The sequence below is a fragment of the Penicillium antarcticum genome (genome assembly GCF_028974205.1).
Source record: "Penicillium antarcticum strain IBT 31339 chromosome Unknown utg000009l_segment0_segment0, whole genome shotgun sequence".
NCBI lineage: Eukaryota > Fungi > Ascomycota > Eurotiomycetes > Eurotiales > Aspergillaceae > Penicillium > Penicillium antarcticum.
Window position 1 is genome coordinate 298,630 of NW_026695307.1, and position 24,624 is coordinate 323,253.

General features: G+C 48.9%; 6 protein-coding genes across 6 annotated transcripts; 4 read left to right on the top strand and 2 right to left on the bottom strand.

The window, feature by feature from the left end:
• Positions 1–534: 534 nt before the first annotated feature.
• On the top strand, positions 535–2,369 carry N7508_008469 (uncharacterized protein; the record flags this gene model as incomplete). Its single annotated transcript, XM_058466533.1, has 4 exons — positions 535–813; positions 869–1,055; positions 1,106–1,726; positions 1,777–2,369. Coding segments are annotated over 4 exons (1,680 nt in total), but the record flags the coding sequence as incomplete, so codon positions are not given.
• Positions 2,370–7,063: 4,694 nt separating this feature from the next.
• On the bottom strand, positions 7,064–8,782 carry nsdD (GATA-type sexual development transcription factor NsdD; the record flags this gene model as incomplete). The annotated part of the gene is made up of 4 exons (XM_058466534.1): positions 7,064–7,276; positions 7,422–7,742; positions 7,869–8,697; positions 8,751–8,782. The coding sequence occupies 4 exons, from the start codon at positions 8,780–8,782 to the stop codon at positions 7,064–7,066; spliced, it is 1,395 nt and encodes a 464-aa protein (XP_058314380.1).
• Positions 8,783–15,846: 7,064 nt separating this feature from the next.
• Positions 15,847–16,571, top strand: N7508_008471 (macro domain-containing protein; the record flags this gene model as incomplete). The annotated part of the gene is made up of 2 exons (XM_058466535.1): positions 15,847–16,466; positions 16,520–16,571. The coding sequence occupies 2 exons, from the start codon at positions 15,847–15,849 to the stop codon at positions 16,569–16,571; spliced, it is 672 nt and encodes a 223-aa protein (XP_058314381.1).
• A 561-nt stretch (positions 16,572–17,132) lies between these two features.
• On the top strand, positions 17,133–18,071 carry N7508_008472 (putative mitochondrial inner membrane protease subunit Imp2; the record flags this gene model as incomplete). Its single annotated transcript, XM_058466536.1, has 2 exons — positions 17,133–17,584; positions 17,702–18,071. 2 exons carry the CDS (start codon positions 17,133–17,135, stop codon positions 18,069–18,071), a joined length of 822 nt encoding a protein of 273 aa, XP_058314382.1.
• A 256-nt stretch (positions 18,072–18,327) lies between these two features.
• Positions 18,328–21,827, bottom strand: N7508_008473 (sporulation-specific 71 family protein; the record flags this gene model as incomplete). The annotated part of the gene is made up of 3 exons (XM_058466537.1): positions 18,328–18,882; positions 18,937–21,660; positions 21,717–21,827. 3 exons carry the CDS (start codon positions 21,825–21,827, stop codon positions 18,328–18,330), a joined length of 3,390 nt encoding a protein of 1,129 aa, XP_058314383.1.
• A 312-nt stretch (positions 21,828–22,139) lies between these two features.
• On the top strand, positions 22,140–22,957 carry N7508_008474 (GLTP domain-containing protein; the record flags this gene model as incomplete). Its single annotated transcript, XM_058466538.1, has 4 exons — positions 22,140–22,275; positions 22,331–22,389; positions 22,441–22,559; positions 22,657–22,957. The coding sequence occupies 4 exons, from the start codon at positions 22,140–22,142 to the stop codon at positions 22,955–22,957; spliced, it is 615 nt and encodes a 204-aa protein (XP_058314384.1).
• Between the last annotated feature and the right edge of the window lie 1,667 nt (positions 22,958–24,624).

Below are 24,624 nucleotides of genomic sequence, written 5' to 3' on the forward strand. Positions count from 1 at the left end.
CTTGGAAGCGCAGCATGCTGGTATGTCGTCATGAGTTATAATGTTAAATTCAGAAACCCTCGAGCTGAGACTGGTATGTCTCACATCCCAGTATCATTAAAGTCCTTATGCTCACGTTGTGCCGTGTCAACTCCCGTGAACTGGTGCCGGAGACAACAAACTCGGGTAATCTTCGGTCTATCCGAACAACCTATATCCAAAACGGCCATTCACCCGTGAAGATTATCAAGAAAACGGGGCCCCATACCCCGCACAGCAGGTCTTGAAGGGGAAATGGTGGAGCGACAAGCCCAAGCCAAGCCCAAGCCATTCGGCTCCCCGCTCCGGAGTCAGGGCTTCACCGGCTATGCCGCATTATTGCTCCCATTCACTGACGTCTTGACCGGCGCATATTTGAACCGGTCTTGCATCTCACTAGAAAGCGCAGATCGTGGACGTTTTGGGCCTGTCCCGTTATGGGGCCTTCCCCGCAACCCCAGACTGACAGGGTTGGAATATAAATGGGCGAAGAGACATTGTCAATTGTCAAAATAGCCTGGATTCCTCATCATGTTTGGCCTTGCGATTGGCTTTGTCCTGTACACGGCAGTTCTGGCTGCCCCGGCATCAAACTCATCTCCTACGGTGAGGGTACGCAATGGAACATATACGGGTGTGCATAGCTCTACCTACAATCAGGACTTTTTCCTGGGTATGCCCTATGCCCAGCAGCCTGTGGGTAGCTTGCGCTTTACTATACCACACTCATTAAACACGAGTTGGAAGGATGCACGTAATGCGAAGGAGTATTCGGATATATGTGTTGGATACGGAGTGGGTATACTCCTTTGTCTTTTGAATATGTGCATCTCTTTAATGCTTGGCTTAGACCGATTCTATCTGGTATCCCCAGTCAGAAGCATGTCTGACACTGAATGTCATCAGAGGTTCATCTGTCAACAAGAATTCAAAGCTTCCTGTTGGAGTATGGATTCATGGTGGTGGGTTTTATCAAGGATCTGGATCAGATGAGCGATACAATATGTCTGCGATTGTAGAAAACTCATACAGTATCGGTAAGTCAGTCCATTCATCTACGTGGATCCCTTATCTGACTGAGATCAAGGCAAACCCTTTATCGCTGTCACACTAAACTACAGATTATCAGCATGGGGCTTCATCAGTTCAAGTCAAGTATCCGGCAGTGGAAACACCAACCTTGGATTAAGAGATCAAAGGCTAGCACTGCAATGGGTCCAAGAAAATATCGGCGCTTTTGGAGGTGACCCCGAGAAAGTCACTATCTGGGGCGAGTCTGCTGGTGGCATGTCTGTCGGATATCATCTCACAGCTTACGGTGGACGTGATGACAAGCTGTTCCGAGCTGGTATCATGCAATCAGGAGGATCCATAGCCGCCAGCGCATCGAACTATACGACTTTTCAATCGAAATACGATACAATCGCCTCCGAGGTTGGTTGCTCAGACGTTGTGGACTCGTTGCAGTGTCTACGAGAAGTTCCCTTTGAGACCCTCAACTCTGTCTTTAATGGTACAGATGGTGATTCCGACTATAATTTCTCGCCGGTGGTAGACGGGGATTTCATTCGAAACTGGGGTAGTATCCAACTGAACAAGCATGCATTTGTCAAAGTCCCCATCATCTCTGGTACCAATACCGACGAAGGAACAGCATTTGGCCCTAGAGGAATCAATACCACGGAAGAATGGTACGACTACTTGACAGGTATGAATCCGGAGTCCTCGTAATGTTGTATTAACTACTGACTCATCTAGACGGCGGATTCAACTTCCAAACACCACCATCTGTAGCCAAGCGCATCCTCGAACTCTATCCAGATGACCCATCCCAAGGCATCCCAGCCTATCTAGAAGACATGCGCGTTCCCTCAAACGGATATGAATGGCGACGCACCTCTGCATTTGCAGGCGACTGGATGATGCACGCCAACCGCCGGCGCCAATGCGAAGCCTGGGCCGAGACATCAACACCGGCATATTGTTACCGATTCAATGTACGATCCGCAGATGTGCCACTCCTCTCGGGCTCGACCCATTTCGAGGAGGTGTCATTTGTGTTCCACAACCTCGCCGGGCTGGGATATCACTACGGCAAGCCATTTGCCGGAGTGCCTCAGTCTTATATTGATCTCAGTTCCATGATGACGAGCATGTGGGCATCTTTCATTCATGACTTGAATCCCAATCCTGTTGCTGTCAATAAGTCTGTCCATTGGGATGCTTATGCTACGAGCAAGCCGGTTGATATTCTCTTTGATGCTAACATTACTAGCCACATGGAGGCTGATACATGGCGCCAAGAAGGGATTGATTACATCAACTCTGTTGCGCCGGCCTTTTGGCGGTAGATACATCCAGCGTTGGCTATACATTCAAGAGCAATACTGGCATCAGGCCACGGGGTAGTACAATATCGATGGATATTCGGCAATGTTCGGGTCCGGTGCCGAGGGTACCACCGATTCATGATCCAATCTATCCGGTACCGTGGTTTATCACCTTCCACGCTTTCGATCCCTCGGACCCGACGGTTCCGAGATCTAGGCTTAGTCACACAATTAATATCGAGACATGTCCGCGGGTGTATAACTTATTGTTAATCTATGTCTCAGCCCCTTAACGCATATACAACGTGTCTCAATTTAAGTCAAAGTCAAAATTTGTAGCCGATCTCAATATGGGCGCAACCGTTCGTCGCTCCGTCAATGACGATAGCGATCGAGAATCGAGAAATAGCACCGGGGATCGGCTCGTAAACTACTTTCTGTCCCAAAGTTCCCCGTCAGATCTTCAACATATCGAGCTCAACGTGTATCATGAACCCTGGGTGGCACCACCTCCAAGATTCAATAATGCCTCCACTCCTTCCCGAAGGCACCTTTTTCATCGGGACCCACGAACTATATGAGCCTCAAGCCCCTCTGAATCGCAAATCGAAGGAACTGCGGTGAGACACGCCCCGTGTGGACCACCCGGGTGAAAACTCCATCCACTGATGCGCGCATCATATCATCCAGTTGGAATCGAGTTCCTACCGTACGCGCTTATCGCGCGGGTCAATCGGCAATGAATTGGTAAAATAAGGCAATGTTGGGCGAACTACTCCGTACTGGGCCGCACTCCCACCATACCAGGTGTGTGAGTATGTACATGCAGTAGCGTCCTCGGGGACCATCTACATAAGGAAAACAAATCACAAATCACACACAAAGGAAAAAGGAAAAACAATAGGGGAATGTCCGTGGTCCAAATGGGGATCAGTGACGTGGTCGAGTCCACCTCGGCAGACACAAAACTCACATACCAGACAACTCATGTGGCCATGCGACTTCATTAGTGTAACGTGAGTTACACATAGATGTACATTTGCAAGCTCACCGCCACCAATCTCAGCAATCGCGCTTGGCTTGGAGCCAATCTGAGATCGCAGGCGGGGAGGGCTGCATGTAGTAAGGATCACCTGGGCAGCACCATCACGATCGCGCTGGAAATTCTACGATCTGGAAAGTTTCATGCAGGACTGGTAATTTTTCCTATAGCATAGTTTGATTTGGGAATCCAACATGGCTCGATGGGGATGTGTACATATGCAACCAGGCTGCAAGCCATCCACGGGCGATCTCGCTCCATCTCGCTCTCGGTCCGGGGATTCGGGCATGTGCAGGTGAATCGATCTTCAAGGTTGCGGGCACGGAATTATTGAAAGCCTCATGCGGGTTACTTTGGGTGGACCTGATCTCCGGCCATCATGAGATGTGGTACTCCGTTGGGTACCGTATGCATGGCTGTACAAGGGAAGTATTGACAACTGCATTACTATACATACACGGTGTCCCTGAATTTGATCCGTGGAAAAAGCAAAAAAAAAAGAAAGAAAGCCAAAGACGAACTAACACGAAAATGGTAATCAATAGTAGTCCCAGCAGGCCGGACGGTCGATTCATCTCCGCTCAACGTCACAAACTAATGCGATTGGCCCCACCGAAGGCAGCCAGATAAACTTTGCAGGAAATAAACCATCCTCTCAGGGGGCAGTGGACGTGGAGTACCCTACATAGAGGCCCAATAATCATTCGGGTATGACCGGGGCCTGACTACAGCAGAGGTAAAATAAGCAGGATTTGTCGGGATTTGACTCCACGCTCCAATCAGAGTCGCTACGGGTAGGCGATCTGTGGTTCGATTAGGTTCCCGCATAGGTTCTTTCGTACTGGGACGGGTGAAGAAGACGATCGTGATCTCATTAACAGGTAGGTAGGACAGACAGGGTGTTGGACTTGGGAGTTTCGGATAGATCCGCTGCAGTTGGGTCGGCAATGTCTGCAATGCCACTTGGAAGAGAATTCACATGTACTGTATGCAGATATCGAGATGTGTGATACTACTGTAGTACTACTGCGGTACTACTGTACGTACGTTGTGTCAGGTGCAGATATCCACGGCCAAGTTCGATAGTCTACCCTTAGTGCATCCTTAGACCGCCATCTACCCCAAGCAAACGCATCGAAGGTAGTAGAACACTCAAAGAACATAAAACCTTGCACTCCACTCCCCCGACCATTCGATGCCACCCTGACTTGGCAAGGTTGGGAGGTCTGAGAGCAAGTAAATTCCGATCAACTAATATTAGCTTACCATCTGTCTTGTTTAGATCCCGCGTGGATCTCAGCTAAGACAGACACCGACATTTATGGTCTGTAAATGTATCTTGAGCACAGTTCGTCGATCATGCCATGTACATGTACATCTCACACGATCGCCATATATCAGATAGAGTTTATGTCGGGCACCGATTCAAGGCTTATGTGCCGTGCGGCACAGGCCTATAGCTGATCAAAAAGATCATGGAGTATACTCCTCCATCGTGACCGCACAGACTATTTACTTGTTGTGGGGACCGATCCAAACTTCCATATACCAAATTAGGAAGTATACCCTTCATTTAGTCCCCCTCCTGTACAGGATGAGCCCATGTCGGCAGTGATTTCGGGTGTCCCAATCCCGAGCTACACGTACAGTTGTTGCGAACCAAAGCTCGCTAGCCTATACTCAAAAACTCGGTGAATACGACGGTGAAGATGACGGTGAACAAGAGTTCGTTACCGTAGAACCAGTACGCCACGTCCGATTTTTTACGCCACCCATCTGCTGAGCGGAGTACAGGTCTCGGAGCCCTCCGAAATGCACAATTGAAGAGATGCATGAACAGTTGTAGATGGGCGGCGTTCCCGGGGGCGTTTCGGCCGGTACCGGATCTCGGAAGGCAATGGCGATGCGATGGCGATGCGATGATGGAATATAGATCCGAAAAGAAAATTCTGCTTCAAGCTAAGATCAGTGGCAACATCCTGTTCCTATGGACGCATTGTATGATGTAAATTGGGTGAGCCTATCTACAATTACCTTACAGTGTAAGTGTATGTAAAAGCATACCCCGACTCAAAGAATGTACATGATCTCCACAGGGATAAGCGAACGTGGCTAAGATCTCGATTGTAATGTTGACAAACACCCCCTAGCTTAAAAAAGCAAAAAAAAGGCCCAATACACATTGAAATGTACACAATTGCGTCGATCCCCCATACCAATCTCCACTGCCTCTGAGCAGGGGTTCCCTAACCAAGTGCATTTCAAATTCCCCTGACAAATTCTAAGATCTCCAGTAGCGGTCTGTAAGGTATTTCCGCGTCGAGTCGTTTATTTTTTCCATTTGATCTCGATCTCCCCGATGGATCTAGGATTGTCTCGTGAACACAAATACTTGCAGCGAATAATCGTGCTGTATCGCCCACTAGTTACATCACTAACCTTAGTGGGAATGATCTATCTCGATGATCTCGATGATCTCATTTCTGTCGCCAGTTTGGCCTCTTTCCGCGTCTATCGGTTAAGGAGGGGTTCGTGGCCCAGTTTGGGCATCTAATGTGGTGATGTATACATTGGTGACATCAATTACCAGATCGCGTGTTGATAATCTGATGATTCTCGTAAAGTAATTTAAAATAGTCTAGAGTAATCTAGCTTACTTTTTATTTGTAATTAATCGCGAGACCAATCTAATCACGATCCTTCCTTGAGCTAAGGCCCATACCTCATCCTTCGACGCAAGTGGCTACCGCCCCAGAAACGCCGCGGCAGAGCGAGGAGTCAAAAAACGAGCAGAACTCTAAAGAGTGCCATGCATCACGTCTTGGCTGCCACATGGCAATAGAATTCCAAATATGTACAAAACGTCTCATCTCATCTCATCTCATCTCATCTACATCTACATCTACATCTACATCTATATCAAGGTTAACGCGGAACCAGACTTGGGGTCGGACCCAAACAATGCTGTGGCTGAGTAACGTGTCCCGGCCGACACTTCGGGGACAACACCGAAGGCGAACTATAGCCAACTACGCAATGAACTTTACAATTATGACGAAAGAGTAAAAATTCATAATAGCCAAATCATTATGTTGCCACAATTTCAAAGATCTCATACATAGGAAAGTGCCATAAACCTGTAAATATCGACTAGGAATATAGAGATGTAAGAGACGCTGAATGAGACACGATCGTACACATCATATCAGGGACATACTCCAACAGACACGCGGGATGAGAACAGTGGGCCTCCCGATTGGCTCAGGGAGCAAAGATGCAGGGTATAAACCAGGGACAATCTTGAGAGAAGGGGGAAACAAATAGTGAGATAGATATAAGCAGAAAACAGAAACCAGTTTCAGACAATGGCAAAATTGAATCATCAAACGGGGGAATCTATGCTGATGCCATTTTTCTCCCAAACATTGGAAGCTGTGAGGGTATTATCAAAGGGTACCGAGTAGGGGAAGGTCCCAGAGCAAAAAAAGAGAAGAAAAAAAAAAAAAAGAACGAAAGGGGAATAACCCCCCCCCCCCCCCCCCCTTCCCAAAAAAAGAGGAATATGCCGAACGGGGGATAAAAAAGAGAAACTCATGACAATCCCAGGAAAAATGGGCCAAACTCCTTTGCCTTCTATTTCCCACCTTTTTTCAACGCCACATGAAGAAGAAGCTTAATGACTGGTTGGCGAGGCGGAGTCAAGGGCCGTCTTCGGCTTAAGATTTGAGCCCATGCTCGCCGCCTTGTTCGCGCCCATCTTGCGAGTCAGCTTGGCGTAGTGCAAGCCGCAGGCGTTACACAGCGTTCGGGCACCATCTGGACCTCGACGCCATTCCGGTGTTTCGGCTCGGTTACAGCTGTGGCAACGACCAGGAGGGGCCGCCTTCTAAGAACGTGGTGGTTAGCCATACATGCTTCGAGATGTGGATGAGATGTGGGGTTTGACAGGGTGTCAACCACGGTGACAGGGCCAAGGGGAAAGCTGGAAAAGGGAAATGATGAACGGGAGGGGGAAAACGTCCAGTACTTACTCCACGCCGTTTCTTTGGGTCTGCGCCTGCAAAACCACCGGAGCCCTTGAAGTCTTCTTGGTACATGGCCATGTGCTCGTCCTCGGTCTTGAACGCCTTCCGCTGGGCCATCTGTTGCTCGGCGAGCGCCTGTTCCTGGTTCACCACGGCTGTCCGTATCCGGATCAGGGCATCTTGGTTCCGCCGTTGCATATGGAGCATGTCCTCCACCTCATTTAGCGAAGGGAGGGAGCCAATTATTGGCCCAGACCGCTGTGTTTGGTGTGCGCGTGCTGCATAGTGCCGCGAAAAGTCAAGAGTTCGTGTGCTCATGTCGGCGATCTGTCCCACGGTGTTAGTCTCATTATTAAGTTCGGAGATCGCAAAAGCCGTTTGATCGACAAAAATGCCACGCTTTCTAGGCTTGCAAAATAAGAAGAATCAAATCTTGCAGGGGCAAATCCATACCTCATTCAAGGAAGTCTCCACATCGTAGACGTCCAGATGCCGCTTCACGGTGTCGCTATGGGGTGGACCAGACATCGGTCGGCCCACGAATCCACCCTTGACTTCTTCCACCCGCGGTGCCATGTAAGATCGATTGTCGTAATGAGGAGGGTATGAGTGGCCCGGTTGAGATTGAAAGGTGTAGTTGGGAGGGAAATGGCCGTAGCCACTGGGTGAAGCCACGCTTCCGGCCGAGGTCGGTGCGCTGTATTCAAACCCAGAATTTTGTGACCCAGACACAGAGGTAAGACCGGTTTTGGCGCTCTGTGTGGGAGATTTTCCAGTGCTGAGGGAGTGTAGTGACGCGCGCGAATCTTGTGTGTTGATCGAGTTGAGACTGGCCCGCGAGGCTTCCAGCTGGGCTTGATGCGAGAAGCCAGGTTCCCGCATCATGGACCCGGGTGGTCCATTGAACGGGTTCGGAGGTCCTGCTGGACCTTCTGCAGTCGATCGTCCGAGATGCGACGAGGGGGTGTGTGTGGATTGGGGAGGAGGAGCTGAGGTGGGCGCAGGGTAAGGGAGAGGGTTGTCATTGCCAAGGGCCTCGTGAATAGACGGAAGAGATTGTCTGGGTTTGTCCTTTTCGTCTTCAATGACCCTCCGGGGCTCTGTGGGCGAGATGTAACCCGGTTGAGGAGCGTTGTTCGACGCGTAGGAGTAAGGTAGAGATTGGCCGTACATGGTGTTGGGGCTCATCATCGAGGTTGGCGACGCAGTGGCGCTAGTCGTATGGTTCGGAGTGTAGGCAGATCCGTCTTTGCCTAAGAACCCTATCGCAGGCAAAGGGTCTCTGTAGCTGGAGAGTCAGTCATGGGAAAGAGCGCGCGAAGAGAAGCGACCAACCTGTGCCTAGGTGCGACTTCCAAAGACCCCATCACGGTTGCTCTGGACTCTACTATTTCATGTGCGCCGAAGTGGGAAGAAGAGAGATGAAGTAGTCAGGAGATCCGGCCGAATTCCCAGAGATTAAGGCCGTCAGAACGCCTCTCGTGCGACTTGGAAAGGTGTTCCACCTGTTCGTGGAAGTGATGTCAACCCAAGATCCCGGAGAGGGGGGTCGACCCAAGTTTCGACTGTGGCGTTAGATCGGGTGCGAGTTTAGCCCGACAGTCAATCAACGCGTCAATTTCAGTGTATGGTGTATAGTGTATAGGGTAGGATGTAGGATGTAAGATGTAGGATGTAGGATGTAATGGCGAGGGCCGAGCGGAAGGGAATATAAAGAGTATGGAGGGGGCAAGGGGATCGAGGCTAAGAATGAACGGGGGGAAGCTTAGAAAGAATGGAAGCCAGGAACTTTAAGATGGCAAAATATAGTAAATTCAGTGGTAAAATCGTAAAATCGTAAAATCGTAAAATAAAATCGAATAAAAGCAAATCCCTAAAATGCAAAAATAATAAAATTAGGGTGGATCGAGATGGGCGGATCGGTAGGGAACAGGGGGTAAATTACAAGATCGTCATGACTGAGTATTACGATCATTTATTTATCCCCTATATTTACGGTATATTATATTCTATTCTATTCTTTTCCGTATCTATAATCTATCTATATCTATATCCTATTCTATATTCTACAGACCTAGGTGATCTGGTATATCTATGGAGTATCCTTGCATGCTATATACTCAGTAGTCAGGATCAAAGTCAGAGTCAGACAATAGACTAGAACATAACACGTAACATTATACTATTATGGTATAATATAATAATACAAAGTGGAGAGACTCGACCTTCAAATCGCAACTGAAATCGCAACTGAAATCGCTGCGTGGCTGAGGTTACACAGGATCTCCTGACGTGGCCGTTCCATGGTTCCCTCGATCTAGATCGCATGCACTCTATCTCTAGATTATTCTACTATACTCTATATTATATTACTTTCACTATATTCATATTACTCTATATTACATTCTATCAGAGCACACTATATCTAGTATGCCTACGTCAGACCGTTGGTAAAGATCGGGCGCTGCTCAGTCACAAAAACGGGCGAACTAAAGCACACTAAGGAAAAACAAAAATGCTTCACGCCTCGGAGCAGGCTTCCCTCTTCAGGAATGGCAACTTCCTGCTCACGTTGTGCTTAAGCTTTGGATCGAGATCGGACCACACGGAACGTTTATTGGTGAGATCGCAGACCCTGATGGTGAGGGGAATGTCAGGAACAAAAAAGATGGATGAAGAGATCGTGCGAAAGATCGAGGGAACAATTTAGCAAATAACCTGACCATATCTGATTACGTTTCCTGGCTGTGTGCGTATGAGCTATGTGTCAGACATGCGGATGAAAGCCCGGCTCCATACACTTATCAATTTGCCTACAAAAATACCCTCGGTGGATCGAATGGGCGATCGACTGAAAATGTATGTTGAACCGGGTCTTTGAGTTTGGGACCCACGCCGTTAGGATGTCATTGTTTTTCTGAGAGAGAACCTGATCGCAACATCTCGATGACTTTCTCTGCTCTTTTGCCTCCGCGCACAGACTCGCGCCCCGTAATGATGTATGGTTCAACGGTCGGCCCAAGGCCTAAACGTCAACGGACCTCCCAAAACGGTCAAGCATCAAAGGCAATCGTCAGATCTTCGGAACTCCAAGGAGCCTTGGGGTTGTTTCACCCCGATTGCTGGAACAATTGGTGTGATATGATCATGCAGTTGGCATGTAAACGAGACCATGTCTCAATGACACCCCCTGTCCACGACGTCTTCACCGCATGAAAAGAATCCCCCGTTTCAAGCGGTCTCTGTGAAGAGAGACGGTTTTTTTCTCCAGGCCCAAACCCGATTTCTCGTACAATGGACTTGTTGACGGGTCCGAAAAAAACCAGCGCGAGGAATCGATCTACATAGTCGCTGCATTGCAGCCCGCACCAGCCGGATCTTAGCATTTCAGCCACTTTGCGATGCCTTCCGTGCGCACTAAACCTCAAGTGCATGCACGGTAGGTCACTTCACCTGCTGAGCATGAATGCAGTAAGGATCTCTGCTCCACCAGGTGATGGTGAAAAAAAAAAAAAGAAAAAGAAAACTTGAAAGTCTCCGGTCATCACAAACCCCCGTAAAGACCCGTGAAGATGCATATCTAGAAGAAAAAAAGGGTGCCTGGGGCAAGGAGAAAAGTCGGAATATCCCCAAGGCTTACGATCTGAACTATCAGAATCGGAACTGGTCATTCGTGATTGATCATACCAGATCGGAGTGTAATGGTTTTCCCTAGAGTCTATTCTGGTTGCCTCATTACGGCAACTGGGAAGTGCATCAACTAGACGCCTTGTGGGATTTGGTTCCACAGCAAAACAACAAATCTAACCAAACTAAAAAGTATAGGCATTCAAATACGGTCTGTACCGTAATAATTCGAGAAAAGTGGCTTCGGCACTGAAGATATTCACGTGTCGGGAACGCCCTTTGGCTTTTGAGGGGAAAAAGGATGCTATCTGCACATCTGCACATCTGCACATCTGCACACGACCTTCACATCAGCAGCCAATGAGACGATGACTCTAAGAGCCCCCAATCTCCTCTGTATCAGAGAGGCGCTGATCCAGTAGGTACAGAGTACAGAGTACAGAGTATACGTTGTTGCCACCACTGGGGACTGATCGACAAACCGTTGAAAACCGTTTCCCCTGATGACTTGATCCTGACAAAGCCTTTTCAACCTCATCTGGACTCTCTCTGGATACTAGAGAAAGACAGTGGGACCTGAACGCCAGCTAAAAAGGCTGATCAGATAATCCTAACCGCAAAGGAAAATGAGCGACAACGCTTTTTCTCAAGTTGGAAAGAGATTAAGATCCGATCCCAATTTTAGTGCGCATCGGCCCTGCGACCATCTTTTTACAAAATCTCGGTCAACTTCTGAATTCTGTTCTAGCGTGATTCTGCACACAATACTCTGAGTATTCTGTACAGAATAATTAACACCCACAAAAGGGGGCAATCTATCAAGCATATATTGCATCCGTCCCCTTGGGAGCGATTGAGCCGTTCACTGCAAATCAATAGCCCCGGGACAAGAGACTAAAATCTCCACTAACGTGCATCCTCAATCCAGCACGGTTCACGCCCATACAGAGTAAAATCTCCGGCGAGTCCTTGGTCCGAGGCATTGTGGCGCTCAGGGGGTGTTTAATTCCCAGTGGAGACCTGGGAATCTCTCCGATCTCTAGTCTCAAAGGAGAGTTGACAGCTGCAGAGAGGGGGGAGGGTCCGATCCTATGTGAAAGGGCAAGGGTTGACTCTTTTGCCGCCTTACTAGGATTTGCTGTGAGGTGCCAAAAGGGGGAGCGGGTCATGATTCAAGCTGCAACATATGGAGCATCCCCCGAACATCTCATCGATCTTCGATATTAATCGTGGAGTCTTGTCATTTGCTGATTTTCCCGCTAATTCGGCCGGATGGAACTATTGACTACGGCTCCGCTTTAGAATCTCACGATGTGCCGACAAGGGTGTGTTCCACGTGGACGCCGTAGGCGTCTATCTAGTCCAAGTACACGGGATAGCAGCTACCTCACCAGCCTCTTTTCTGACTGAGATCCTGAATTCAGCGTAGAGAGATACTCTTGCATATGTCTGTCTACACTCTGAGGGTACACACAGTACCCACTGCTAGACCGCCTCGATCGTGTTCAATTTCACTTCAGTAGCGCTAAACTGAAAGGGCGAGATTAGGCAAAATTGTCGCTTGCTGCCGAAGAGGCCGTTAGAACGTCAGGTCTCCACAAAGTCCCAGCAAATCCCGAGTCTCACCGTGTGGCTTCATGATCGTCTTGAAGAAAACCCTACGAAATATCATGGGCCATGGTCGGAGACTAAACCCCCATCAGATAGGCAATGACCATTCAACTTCTCCTTTTTCGCCAAGGGCCTCTTGCAATCCCGAAATTTCAACGTCAGCTTCTCTACAGCAAGCTCATGACGCTCATCTCCCTAAGTGAAAAAATAAAAATAAAATAAAAATGAAAAGGGACTCAAGCTAGAGACAACCAACTAAGTCCTTCTGCACATCCCCCATCGATCGACACGAATTTAACAAGCGGAAACCGACTATCTCCATGCCCAGCCACGCGATGAAGAAAACGTCCTCTTGGACTAATGAAGATCCGCCGAGTGGAGTCCAAGGTGGATGCGTTTATCTCCTCATTTCCGGAGTACACAATGGCCTCAATAATTATAGCCTGATCGAAGATTGTCCGCCCCGTCAAAGCTTCGTACTATTGACTCATGATATTGCTGAGACTTCTGCCGTTGGGCCTGTGCATTGTAGCTTGCGACTACCATTCCGTGCCGGGCTCCAGTTTATCTTTGCTTTTCTCTTTTTCTTTCCTTTTGCGGGTCGACGCGGGTTAGCACGTACATCGATGAGCTCGTGTCGAGAATTGCCGGACAGTTACATGTACATGCACTAGGATGACAGTTGCCGTAGAAGTACATCAAACAAGTTCCTGATTAAAGCTATGTTCCCACTTGATTTCGAGTCAGCCGGAGCGACCGAGGAAGGAAAGGCGCAACAAACATGACTATCTCTCCCCCAATTGAGTAATCAGATGGAGAAAGCCCTGCTCGGAAGTCTCCCGGGACAAAAAATCTTCTTTATCGAGATGGGTACCCGGATGGAGCCTTGTACATCATCTGCAGAACCGTTATACGTCAAACCTCCAAACCTTCAACTCATTTCATTTCATTGTTTTTTAGCAGGCACGATCTACATTGGGGTCTTGCTTGCTACACTCGAAGAGTCGTGGCCTACGCCCAGGTAACACAGAGAAGAAAAAAACCACCTCAGCATGCATGCGTTGCAAATCCCATGCGACGGAATCCTTCCGATCTCGATTTTAAGCCGGCGGGTCGGCCGCGTCTCGGTCAAGGTCGGATTTCTATTCGACGTGGTGTGACGATCGTGTTGGTTGCTTTTGTTGTGTCACTCAAAACAGGACCTGGGTGGATAGGGGTGAGGCTTGGTGAGGATTCAGTAGATTCAGTAGATACAGTGACTCCATCTACGGCATGCACGTTCGATCCTTCCGGCAGTTGTTCGGTTTATACTTGACATGTCAAGCCAAGGATGCAAACGGGTGCCAAGGAAGAGTACATTTAGTTTGGCAGTCTGACAGGTTGACAAAATGATGTCGGTGATACATTTCTAAGCCTGGCTCCTGCTGTCTACAGGGATTATTCCAAATTCTATGTACAGTACACATCAACCGGTGACAGGTGTAGAAACTGAAAGCAATTCCTGGACACTGTTATTACCTTACAAAGACACCAGCGATACAGATCTTGTTCAGCCAGGTTCAGAGGTTAAAAGCACCAAGGGAAGCATGCAGCACCGGTTTGGGGGTTTGACAGGTGCTTGTGCATGCATCCAAGACTTTTGGCCCATGCATTGACAAGGGGTATGGGCCAAATTAATATCTATTTACAGCCGGAACGAATAAGGTGTCTAATAGTTTCAAACAAAGTTCTGTGACAGTTGAGCTACCATGCAACGGGGTGTTTTCCTCCCACAGGCTATTGGATACTCGAATGTGACAGCTGCCAGGTGCCGTACGAGAGTCTCCATAATCTTGATTCCCAATTGTTAGTCTGCAAGTAGTTCATTACATGTCTTTTGTACTGTAACTCCTTCAGGAACTGCAGAGGCAAATCACAAAAGTACAGAATCGCCCCGTCTCTCATTATTGGGCCAAATGCCTGAGCTATACCCACTTCCCATTCCTCCTGCACGAGAACGGCTCCCAGATAGACTTGAAAAAGAGAACTGGTTCCTACGATGGAGCGGAGCCGAGGAGAATTTTCTCATTTCACGACCAATCCAACCCGGTCTCCGCCAATAGAAAGACCCGAGGCTATTTTGGTGGCTTCAAGGGGCAGGAGAATGGGCGAACTAGCGACACTCTTAGATGCGATCGACGAGCGAACAACCGAAGGATCGGCAATCTTCAAATCAAAAAGGCCTTCAGATGTCCTAAAAAAAAAAGAAAAAAACGGCTGTGGATTTGACAGGTCTTGAGGTGGAGAGAGGTGGGCCAAACCCACTGTGGCTGGACGAATCCCCTATGCTCCCCGTTATTTCATCCCCGATATACGGCCTTGCCCAGGATAGAAGGCCAGTTTCGAGAGATGCCCCTAATTCTCCTAAGCCCAACTCAGCCATGGGCGCCGATGATCTGGACGGAGAGTCTAGCCGAGTGTAACTCGGGGGAATCGTACGATATGCATACCATTTCCCATCTCTTTTGCCTTTTTGCTTCGCTTTTGCTTTGTTCCATTGTCCAGCGCACAGCCCTTGAAAGCTCTCTGCGATCTACAGAGGCAAATTCATGTGCCACCGAGGTCTCCAATCAATTTTTCTCTCCGTTGAAGTGCCGCTGATAGCCACGCCCATGCCCATGCGCCTGCTGATGTCAAATCCCGAGCTTGGCTCTGGGCCTGGGTGCGGCAAAGAGATGACCGTACTTTTGAGTGGCTGGGTCAATCGATGGCCAATGGCAGGGGTTGAGAGTCTCGAGCAGGGCTCAGCGGCACAGGAAGCCTTTTGGTCTGCCTGCATATGTAATGCAGCTTGCCGTATGGAGTACATTGCAGACGGATCGAGAGCGTTGTCCATATGACATTGGTAGTCTAAACTTAATTCGAGTCGATGCGTAGACTGCTCATGTTGGCTATACCTATCGAGGAGTCAACACCGATCAGACTTCGGTTGGGGCCGTAGATGTCTCATCTGTATCTGAATTCCCTAACCTGATAGTCGGCTTATATGCGGGATTCAGCAAATCTTCGGCCGAAAGACCCCAGATTCAGACTTGCAATCATCGTGCAGGGAAAATAGAGGGAGAATCCAAGTTATACAATCACGTGGCGGTCCGTGCGCAGAGCTCCCCACTCGAGCTTTCTCTCGCGACTCGCAACGCAACTGCACTTCATCATGGCTCTTCCCCTCGCTGAGATCCCCACAGTTGCGCTCTTGTACAAGCTACAGCGTCTAGCCCCCATATCATCCCAGTTCAACCCCTCGCAAAGCCTCAACAATAGCATCTCCATCATCCGCAATGACATAACCAGGCTGCAAGTCGACTGTATCGTCAATGCAGCCAACGAGTCCCTCCTAGGCGGTGGTGGCGTAGACGGCGCAATCCACTGTGCTGCAGGCCCAGAGCTCTTGGAAGAATGTCGCACGCTGGATGGATGCGAGACTGGCGATGCAAAGATCTCCAAGGCTTATGAGCTACCCTGCAAGCATGTCATCCACGCTGTTGGTCCAGTCTACTTCCGTGAGAGACGCATCGACCCCAGACGCCCTGAGGCTCTGCTTCGTTCTTGCTATCGGCGCAGTCTGGAGCTGGCTGTTCAGAATAACCTGAAGAGCATTGCTTTCGCTGCTATCAGCACTGGTGTCTACGGATTTCCTAGTGACCTTGCTGCAGAGGCTGCTACCGATGAAGTGCGTAAGTTTCTCGAGGGGCCTGCCAACATTGGGAAGCTGGAGCGGGTCATCTTCTGCAACTTTGAGCGGAAGGACGTTGACGCATATGAGGATGTGATTCCGTGAGTTTATCCGTTTGGTATACTGCTTGATCAAAAGCTAACGGTATCTCCAGTGAATACTTCCCTCCTACCGCCGATGATCAAGCTGAGAACAGCGATGCGTGAAGTACAACACTGCAGCTTTACCGCTTGAACGACTTGCGCAAGGCTCAAGAGGGTGCGGTGATATGATGACCTCGATATGACTCTGATGACAGTTCAATGACCCCCCAAAACAGCCAGAGGTTCCTGTACCATGCTATCACTGCTAGGGAGCTCTGGAGAAATTGTAAACTAGAATTTCTTCAGCTTAATGACTGATGATTTACCAACATAATTTTCAAAGTAGAGCTCACTATTTTATTCCGTACATATATTTTTCTTATCGATACATAAGCAAAACATCAGAATAGACTCTCTTGATAACAAACAAGACACGAAGCTGGTGAAGTTATGCCTATCGAGTATGGGGAGACTGCAAACAGTGCAAACGCCCTATCAGCGCTCATCTGATATTCTTCGATACAGCCTCACTCCGATTGCAAATCCACCCTCCCTTTGACACCCAATTGACTTAATTAACATGACGAGTGCCAATTGAAATATCCCTTTAATCCAATTTACCCCAACGCAAACACCCAAACCCACCTCACCACCACCACCACCCAGCCGAAACCTCTGACAAAAATGACGAAACCACAACCGCGCAACCGCGCAACCCCAACACCGAATACCCGATTTCGAGTAGTACCCCAAGAACCTCCGAAAATAAAAGCACCAGACCTCCCAGCAGAAGTTCAAGGCCCAGCCCTCATAACACCAAAGCGCCGCCCGATTTTCAAATCAAGCCTTCTATCAAACCTCCGCCAACGCTTCGCAACCCTCCCCTCCCCAGTCCGCCGAACATGTCGAACCCTCCGCTGGCTAGCACCCGTTATCCCAATCGGTCTCTTCTTCCCTGAACATGTCATGCAAGTGATGTGGGTGCGCGGACCGTCTATGACACCCTACCTCAACGAGGATTATGATCAAATGCAAACAAAGAGTGATATGGTATTAGTTAATATGTGGTCTTGGGGTGGGTTACTACCTTTTCGGAAGGAGAGGAAGCTTGAACGAGGGACTGTCGTTACTTTCCGGTTAGTGTTTTCTTTCCTTGCCATTCCTATTCCTATTCTATTCCTTTCGTCATGGCAACTCGCTACTCTACAAGTCTTCCTATGGAACAATCCAAACTAACATACCACCCAATACAGATCCCCAGCAAACCCCTCCCACATCGCCATCAAACGCATAATCGGTCTACCGGGCGACCGCGTCACAACCCGCGAACCATGTCTAAAGGAGACCCAAATCGTGCCGTGGAACCATGTCTGGCTCGAAGGCGATGCGGAAGATCCGCGCAAGACGCTGGATAGTAATACGTATGGGCCTGTCAGTCTCAGTCTGGTTACTGGAAAAGTATTTGCGGTTTTAGGGCCGCGGATGCGGTGGTTGAAGGCGTCGGATTGGGAGGAAGGGAGTGAGGATGCAGATGTGAATAGTCGGGTTGAGAAGCATCGACAGAGTGTTCGGGATCGGATTGTTAAGAATGCTGTTAAGGTTGAGCAGCCTTTCTTGAATTGATAGATTGGGATGGGCTGGGTTGCGGGTTTGGCCCTTTGCATTGTGTATAGATTTGTTTTCTATAGCGGCTGCTGTGGATTTGAGCTTGTACATATATAGATGTCTGTGGATATCATGGTATTACTATTATAAGTAATGAGTGCTATGCTATGCGTGGATAGGCCGAACCCAAAACAAAAGCAGTGGTAGCGAAGGGCATTCATAATAGTAATCACGAATAACCGAAATGCGAAAATGCCAGTGCTGAAAGAAATAATCAAGGAGAGACAAGTCGTATATCTTCGTGTCTCACCTCCTGGAGACGATCAATCTCCGAAGAAATGCTCATAACCCAACGATCCTTCTCAACACGACTACGCGCTTTGAACACGATTGTGCGGCCATGTTTGCCTAGCGTGGAGACATGTCGAATGGATCTTTTGGCGTTGCCCTGAACTCCCATTTCCTGGGCTCGGAAATAGCTCTTCTTCAAAGGCTGCCAGATAACAAAGGTGATAGCGGTATCTTCGTCGTGGCTAGTGAATGTATCTGAATCGAGGTATACTCGTGGAAGAGCATGAAGTCCAGGGTTATTACTGTCGAATGTCTGATTGGCGTACAGCAGGTCATCTTCAGTGAGAAGCCCAGAATAGATGTAGCAATCCTCCAATTCGATGGTTGCTTCAAGTTCTTGGTGGATGTGTGGTATTTCAGTACCATTTCGGTTGCGCAGTGTGCTTGAGAAGATGAGCAGCTTACCCGCTGTAAGGATTACATGGCACTGGTTGAAAGTCTTGTGGCGACGGGGCTTGCGGTAAAGTTGTCCGGACATCTGTTATGATTAGTATTCTGTGTGACGAATTCTCGTGGTTCTGTTATAGCGCACCTTGATAGTTCGACAGCCGGATAGCAAACACATATTGTGCAAATGCGGTGATGCCTCGGCTTTCTTCACTTCCCACTTCTTTGCGAACTGTCCAACAACCGACTCCATGGCTTCATCGATTTCCAAAAGCTTGAGATTGCGCCGCCTAACTGCCTGCAACTCTGACGCATCATTTGCACAGCGAACACGCCAGTATTTGACCAAAGCGTCGAGCCGCTTAACCCATTCATCTCGACTAGCAGCATCATATGCCTGAAGTCGAACGACAAGGCCATTATCCAGAACCATTTCAAAGGTTCTATCGTCATCGAACTCTTGTGTAGCACCATCGTCTTGCCGGGAGTCCAGAGCTTCTTGATTATAGTCCACAGAAGGCCCTTCGTCGATGTTGGGATCAGCAGGACTGCCACCGCGCTTGATATTTCGAACTTCTTGCACCCGACACATATCAATAAATCCATCCGCATGACTGATATTGTGGAAATTCCTCTGCACTTGTGCATAGGCCGCCTCGTCGTGTCGTTGAATGAACTCTTTGTTGCCGTTGGACAGCCACGCGATACTACCCTCTTGAAGAGGATACGGGTTGATATCCCAGGATAGCGGCATTTCATCAAGAATTTGACGTGCAGATGGCACAGTTCCATCTTGCGGTAGAGCTTCTAATGGTGAAAACTTTGGGGGTGCCGGCGGCAATGCCTTGGCTGGTCGACAGAAAAAGAAGAAATGATCCTGGGTGAAGAAATACAACCGCTTGAAGAACATCTTGTTCATCCGTTGGTGTACACCCTTTTGAGATGTGAGACGTACAAGGAACCCCTCAATTGGTGCCGGTTCCTCCTCCTTTGAGCCATTCTGTTTGACTGCAGTTGAGTAGTGATATCTCGGCCTTAGCTCAAGCTCATGGGATGACTGCATGGCAATGGTGCCAAACATCTTTTCTTCATTAACACCAAACACCCACTCCAGTCGATCATATCGCTTCCAAGCAAGACCCATCTTCTCAGTCTTGGACCAGGCCTTCAATACCTCGGCCCATTCAGGACGACCTTCGAGCATGTTCAAGCATTCTCTGATGATGCTCGCAGCAGCATACTTCTTATCGAACGCCGCATGCTCTGGATCGGAGTCATCTGCTTTTCGACTGGCTCCAGGTTGGTTGAAAGGGTTTTTGAAGATGAGCGAGACGCCCAAGTCGGGAACATTGATAGGGAGTGAAGTTGGACGTCGCCAACCTAGCACCTGGCGAATGAAGGTATACCACTCAGCAGAGTGAGCAGCGGACTTCGGCCTGATGATGTAGATTTTGGTTCCACGCCTGCGAGGGTACCAAAGAACAATGGTTTTATCCAAGGGAGAGTAAAGGTTGACGTGGGTATTCTTGTGATTGAGTCTTATCTCGTAATAAGGCAGTGTTTTGCTGTTCGGTCGTTGCACATCAGGGATCACACGGGTGCGATACATTTGCAGAGCAAATGGCGCATGCTCTGCGGAGCTTTTTCGGCATACAACAAGAAACTCTCGCCATTTGTCCACAGTGCGGGTTTCCATGCGGAGGCTATCGTTCTCGGAGTAATCAGCGGGAGGTGTACCTTGCATAGTCTCCTCAACGCAGACCAGCATTCTTTCCGCCTTGACAATCTCTCCTTCTTGCACTTTGCGCCGACGGGGCCGATTGGCCGAGATGGTGCCCTGTGTCTTTGCAATGCGGGAGCGAATCCGTTGTTGCTTGTGCTTAATGTTGTCATCCAGGTTGAGCTTTGCCATCCTCCTGGTGAACATCCGCTGTGGCACGTCTCCATTTTTGTCATCTCCCTGTTGGGCACTGTCTTCATCTTGGGGGTCGTGGTCGTGGTGTCGAAGCGTTGCTCGAGATATACCAGAATTCTTACTTTTCTGCTTTCCTTTGTCCTTGTATCTGTTTCTCAGCAACTGTGTCGTCGAGTCTGCCTCGCTGGGGCCCGTAGATACATTCGGGGTCAGGGGGCTAGCAGAATTTTGGCTTGTCAAGTGTGTGTTCTGTGAGCCATATGACGTTGGGCGGTGGCTAGTCGGTGCTCTGTTGGGCTGCAGGGTAGATGATGATTGCCTTGTGTCTGTAGAATCATCTGTATTGACGGAAAGTCCCGTGTATGCAGTATACCCTGTGTTTGCAGAGCTCGACATTTCTTCTCTGGCCGTGACAAATGAAGACGAAGCAACATCGTTGTCGTACACGTCACTTTCCCTTGGTCTCGCTTTGGGCGTGCTGTCTGTATCCTCCGTATCATTCCCACTATCCTCTTGTTCGTTCCTTCCGGTCTCTGTCTCGTTTCCATCATCATTTTCTTCATTCTCCGCGTCGACTTCCCATAGGGGATCGTCGCCACTAGCTTCAGCCATGGGGTGAGTGAGGGTCCGAAGCTCCCCCTCAGACTCAGTTGTGGCTTCATCGACTTCGATTTCGTCTTCCTCCTCCGCTACAGCCCTATCAGTTGTATTTGTAAGTGTCAAAGCTACTTCTTCGTCCAGGTCAGGTGGTATTGGCTCGGCCTGGGGGCCCTGTTCGCTGTAATGGGTCGCAACCGGGCCCGCAGAGAACGAAATAGCTTGTGACGTATAGTTCCTGAGCTTCAGTCGAGACTTGTACCACGACTTGCGATGACCGTGAATCCAGCCTTCTGGGATTGGTCCGACGAAAAACCGCCGGCTGGTCATATGCAGATGGGCGGCAGAGGCATGGCGCTATCCATCAATATCAAGTTATTCAATGGTCCAATTTGCGGTGGAGGTATACATACCAGCTGCTGATCTGTATAGGACCCCGTCTGCAAGCCATGGTAATGATCATGGCTGAGGGAGCGTGGGTCAGGTCCTGGCGACCCGTCGGCCTGGTCCGGTGGAGTGCTCATGGCAATCTCTTACCCGCGTGGGCCAAAAGGAGGGGAAATATGTTGCAAGGGTAATAATGAAAGCATAGGGGCAGACAATGCAGGTCAGTCAGGAACAACCTTCGAGCTAACATAGTGCGATCGATCGAAATGCAACCTTTAGCGATGACGTCGTGAGTTAAAGCTTGGCAGATTCTGCAAACAGAGCAAACATAACAATGAAACCCTCACCGCCCTCACCCCACCTGGCATTGGCTTGCGTGTCAACAGCGGTGAACGTCTCCTTATTGATCTCTCTTTCTCATCTTTTCGTTTCAATTTCCCTCTGCAAAAATGGCCGCTATTCCTGCTGATCAGACATGGTTTGACACCATCAACAAGTCCTTCGCCGATGTCCCCATCGGTGCGGAGGATGGTATCTCGACAACCGAGTTCCTTGAAGCTGCCGAGTCCCTTGTGACTCTTTTTGGTATGCACTGTGCCACTGCATGAAATTTCTCGAACTTATACAGGAACCCTGCTAGATGTCCTCGGTTCCGCCGCTTTCACCCCCGTCAAGAGTGACTTGCAGGGCAACATCGAGGTCGGTTCCATCCATTACAGCTGCTGTCAACACCTTCTCACCCTTTTCTAGAAAGTCCGTACTCGCCAATTGGCCGCACCTGCCGAGTCCGAGACACTGCAGGCCCTTGTCCTGAACGAATTGAAGACTGGCAAGCACACTGCCACCGAGGGTCTCGTCTGGCTGGTCCGGTAAGCTTACAGAGTCAATTGCGACGCAAGAAGCAAGAAACGCATATTACATATCACACATTAGAATGAACCATACACTAACTGATACTCTCTACAGCGGTCTCGATTTCACTGCCCAAGCCCTCCGTCACAACATCAACAACGCCGACTCGGAGCTCTCCAAGTCCTTCCGTGATGCTTACGGTGAGACCCTCAAGCCCCACCACTCCTGGGTCATCAAGCCCATCTTCAGTGCTGCTATGTCTGCCACACCATACCGGAAGGACTTCTATGCCAAGCTCGGCCAGGACCAGCCCAAGGTCAACGCCGAGCTGACCAAGGAGGTCGCTGCTCTGGAGAAGGTGGTTGCTATCCTGAAGACCTTCCAGGAGACCCCGGCCGCCAAGTGGAAGAAATAAGCATGCCCTGGAGGCATCTCCATTGAATCATGGTGCTGGAGCACCTTGGTATGTAAATATGCGATCTGGTTTCGAACACGCGAGTTTCAATTATGATGTAGCGAATTCACAATCATTTTGGCTGTTATATAGCGAGACCGATTAACTTACAATTGCATAGCATTGAAGTCAATGTAGGGTCCACAAGTACTAGAACTATAGCATACTGTATGGATAAGAACGCGAGTCAGGTGATGCAACGTCAACGACCACGAACCAGTCAGCACTTTATCAACCTACTATTTCCTCCACCCCCTAAAATCAGGGACATGCGACTTGGCAGGTCCCATTAGATTCTTCCTCTGTGAAATTCAGTGTATGGAAAGCCGCATTACAAGCCCACATACACGTACAATCCATACATAAGTGTTCAGACCCTTGCATAGAGCCACATGGCCTCGTATCGTGATCCATGGTTGCAAATATGCTCTCAGTGTTCTAGAAGAACCGGTTGTGCTAAGAATATCCCAGGAATAGCCGAGATGATATTGAAGCTAATCTCAATCTTAGAAGTGTTTCCCCCAGACCCGCAATGTGGGTATATAGATGTGTATTTCAAAAGAATGATATGCTAATGTATTAATCTATCAGTCTACAAGTACTATTCTGTATAATTCCCGCATAAAATATCTATATATATATATATGTATGTGCCGTAGACATTGCAACCCCTTGGATTTGCCGAGCGTGCATGTACGCCGCAGGTGGGGCCACAAAAGAGTCAAGTAATCTCCGAATTGTCCACAGTATTGCAGATCCCACCTTCATCTTCCTCCCCGCTGATCGGCTACAAGACTTCAATTCATCCTTTGGGAGATGTAGAGTAGATGTACAAAGATCTCGATGAACACATCGAGATCTCTGTCCGATTCACCATCTTTACTTCCCTAATACCTTACCTAGGTAGCATGTGCATTACCATATCCTCGCCAAATTTTGCCTCTCGGCACACGACTAATATCCGCGGTTTGCCTACGGAAGGCGAAACTGAACGGAACCCCCTGAACAAACTTCAAAGCGATTGTCAGCAACGGTCTCCTATTTCAGACTAGTTCCGGCACTAATTGGTTGACGGGCCTGATTCTGACCAAAACACATCTCCACCGATCGATCTTGATTCGCAGATATCAAGTGGAGATGGCCAAGAATCGAATTGTCTACCAAATTCCAGTGGCCGGCTCGAACAGGAGGACTGAGCGCATGTATAGAACTATGTTTGCCCCCATTGACACATGCATACACGTATGTGGCGATGGCTGTCACTAGCTGTCAACTAATTGTGACTAACTGTGAGACTATTGGAACGTTTCTTTTTTCTAACCTTGCTCTCCACAAGCTCATACTTCAATGTAACTGTACCTCCTAGATCCGGCATAGTCTCCACAGGGATCGCGGTTGAAAAGCCCACAGAGAGAGCCACTGTTGCAGATGCACGGCTGCTAACCGACTTAAGGCTAACTAGCCTCATCCTTGCAGGCAGGTCACCCATTTCCTCGGGTTGGCCCCGTAAAGAGTTTCTTTTCTACATGAAAACACGGAGAACATCGCCGCTATAGCCCCCTCTTGGCGGTTCTCGCCACGACCTGAAATGCTTGGCCTTGGTGGATTTTCTTTTCTCTGTTGATCGC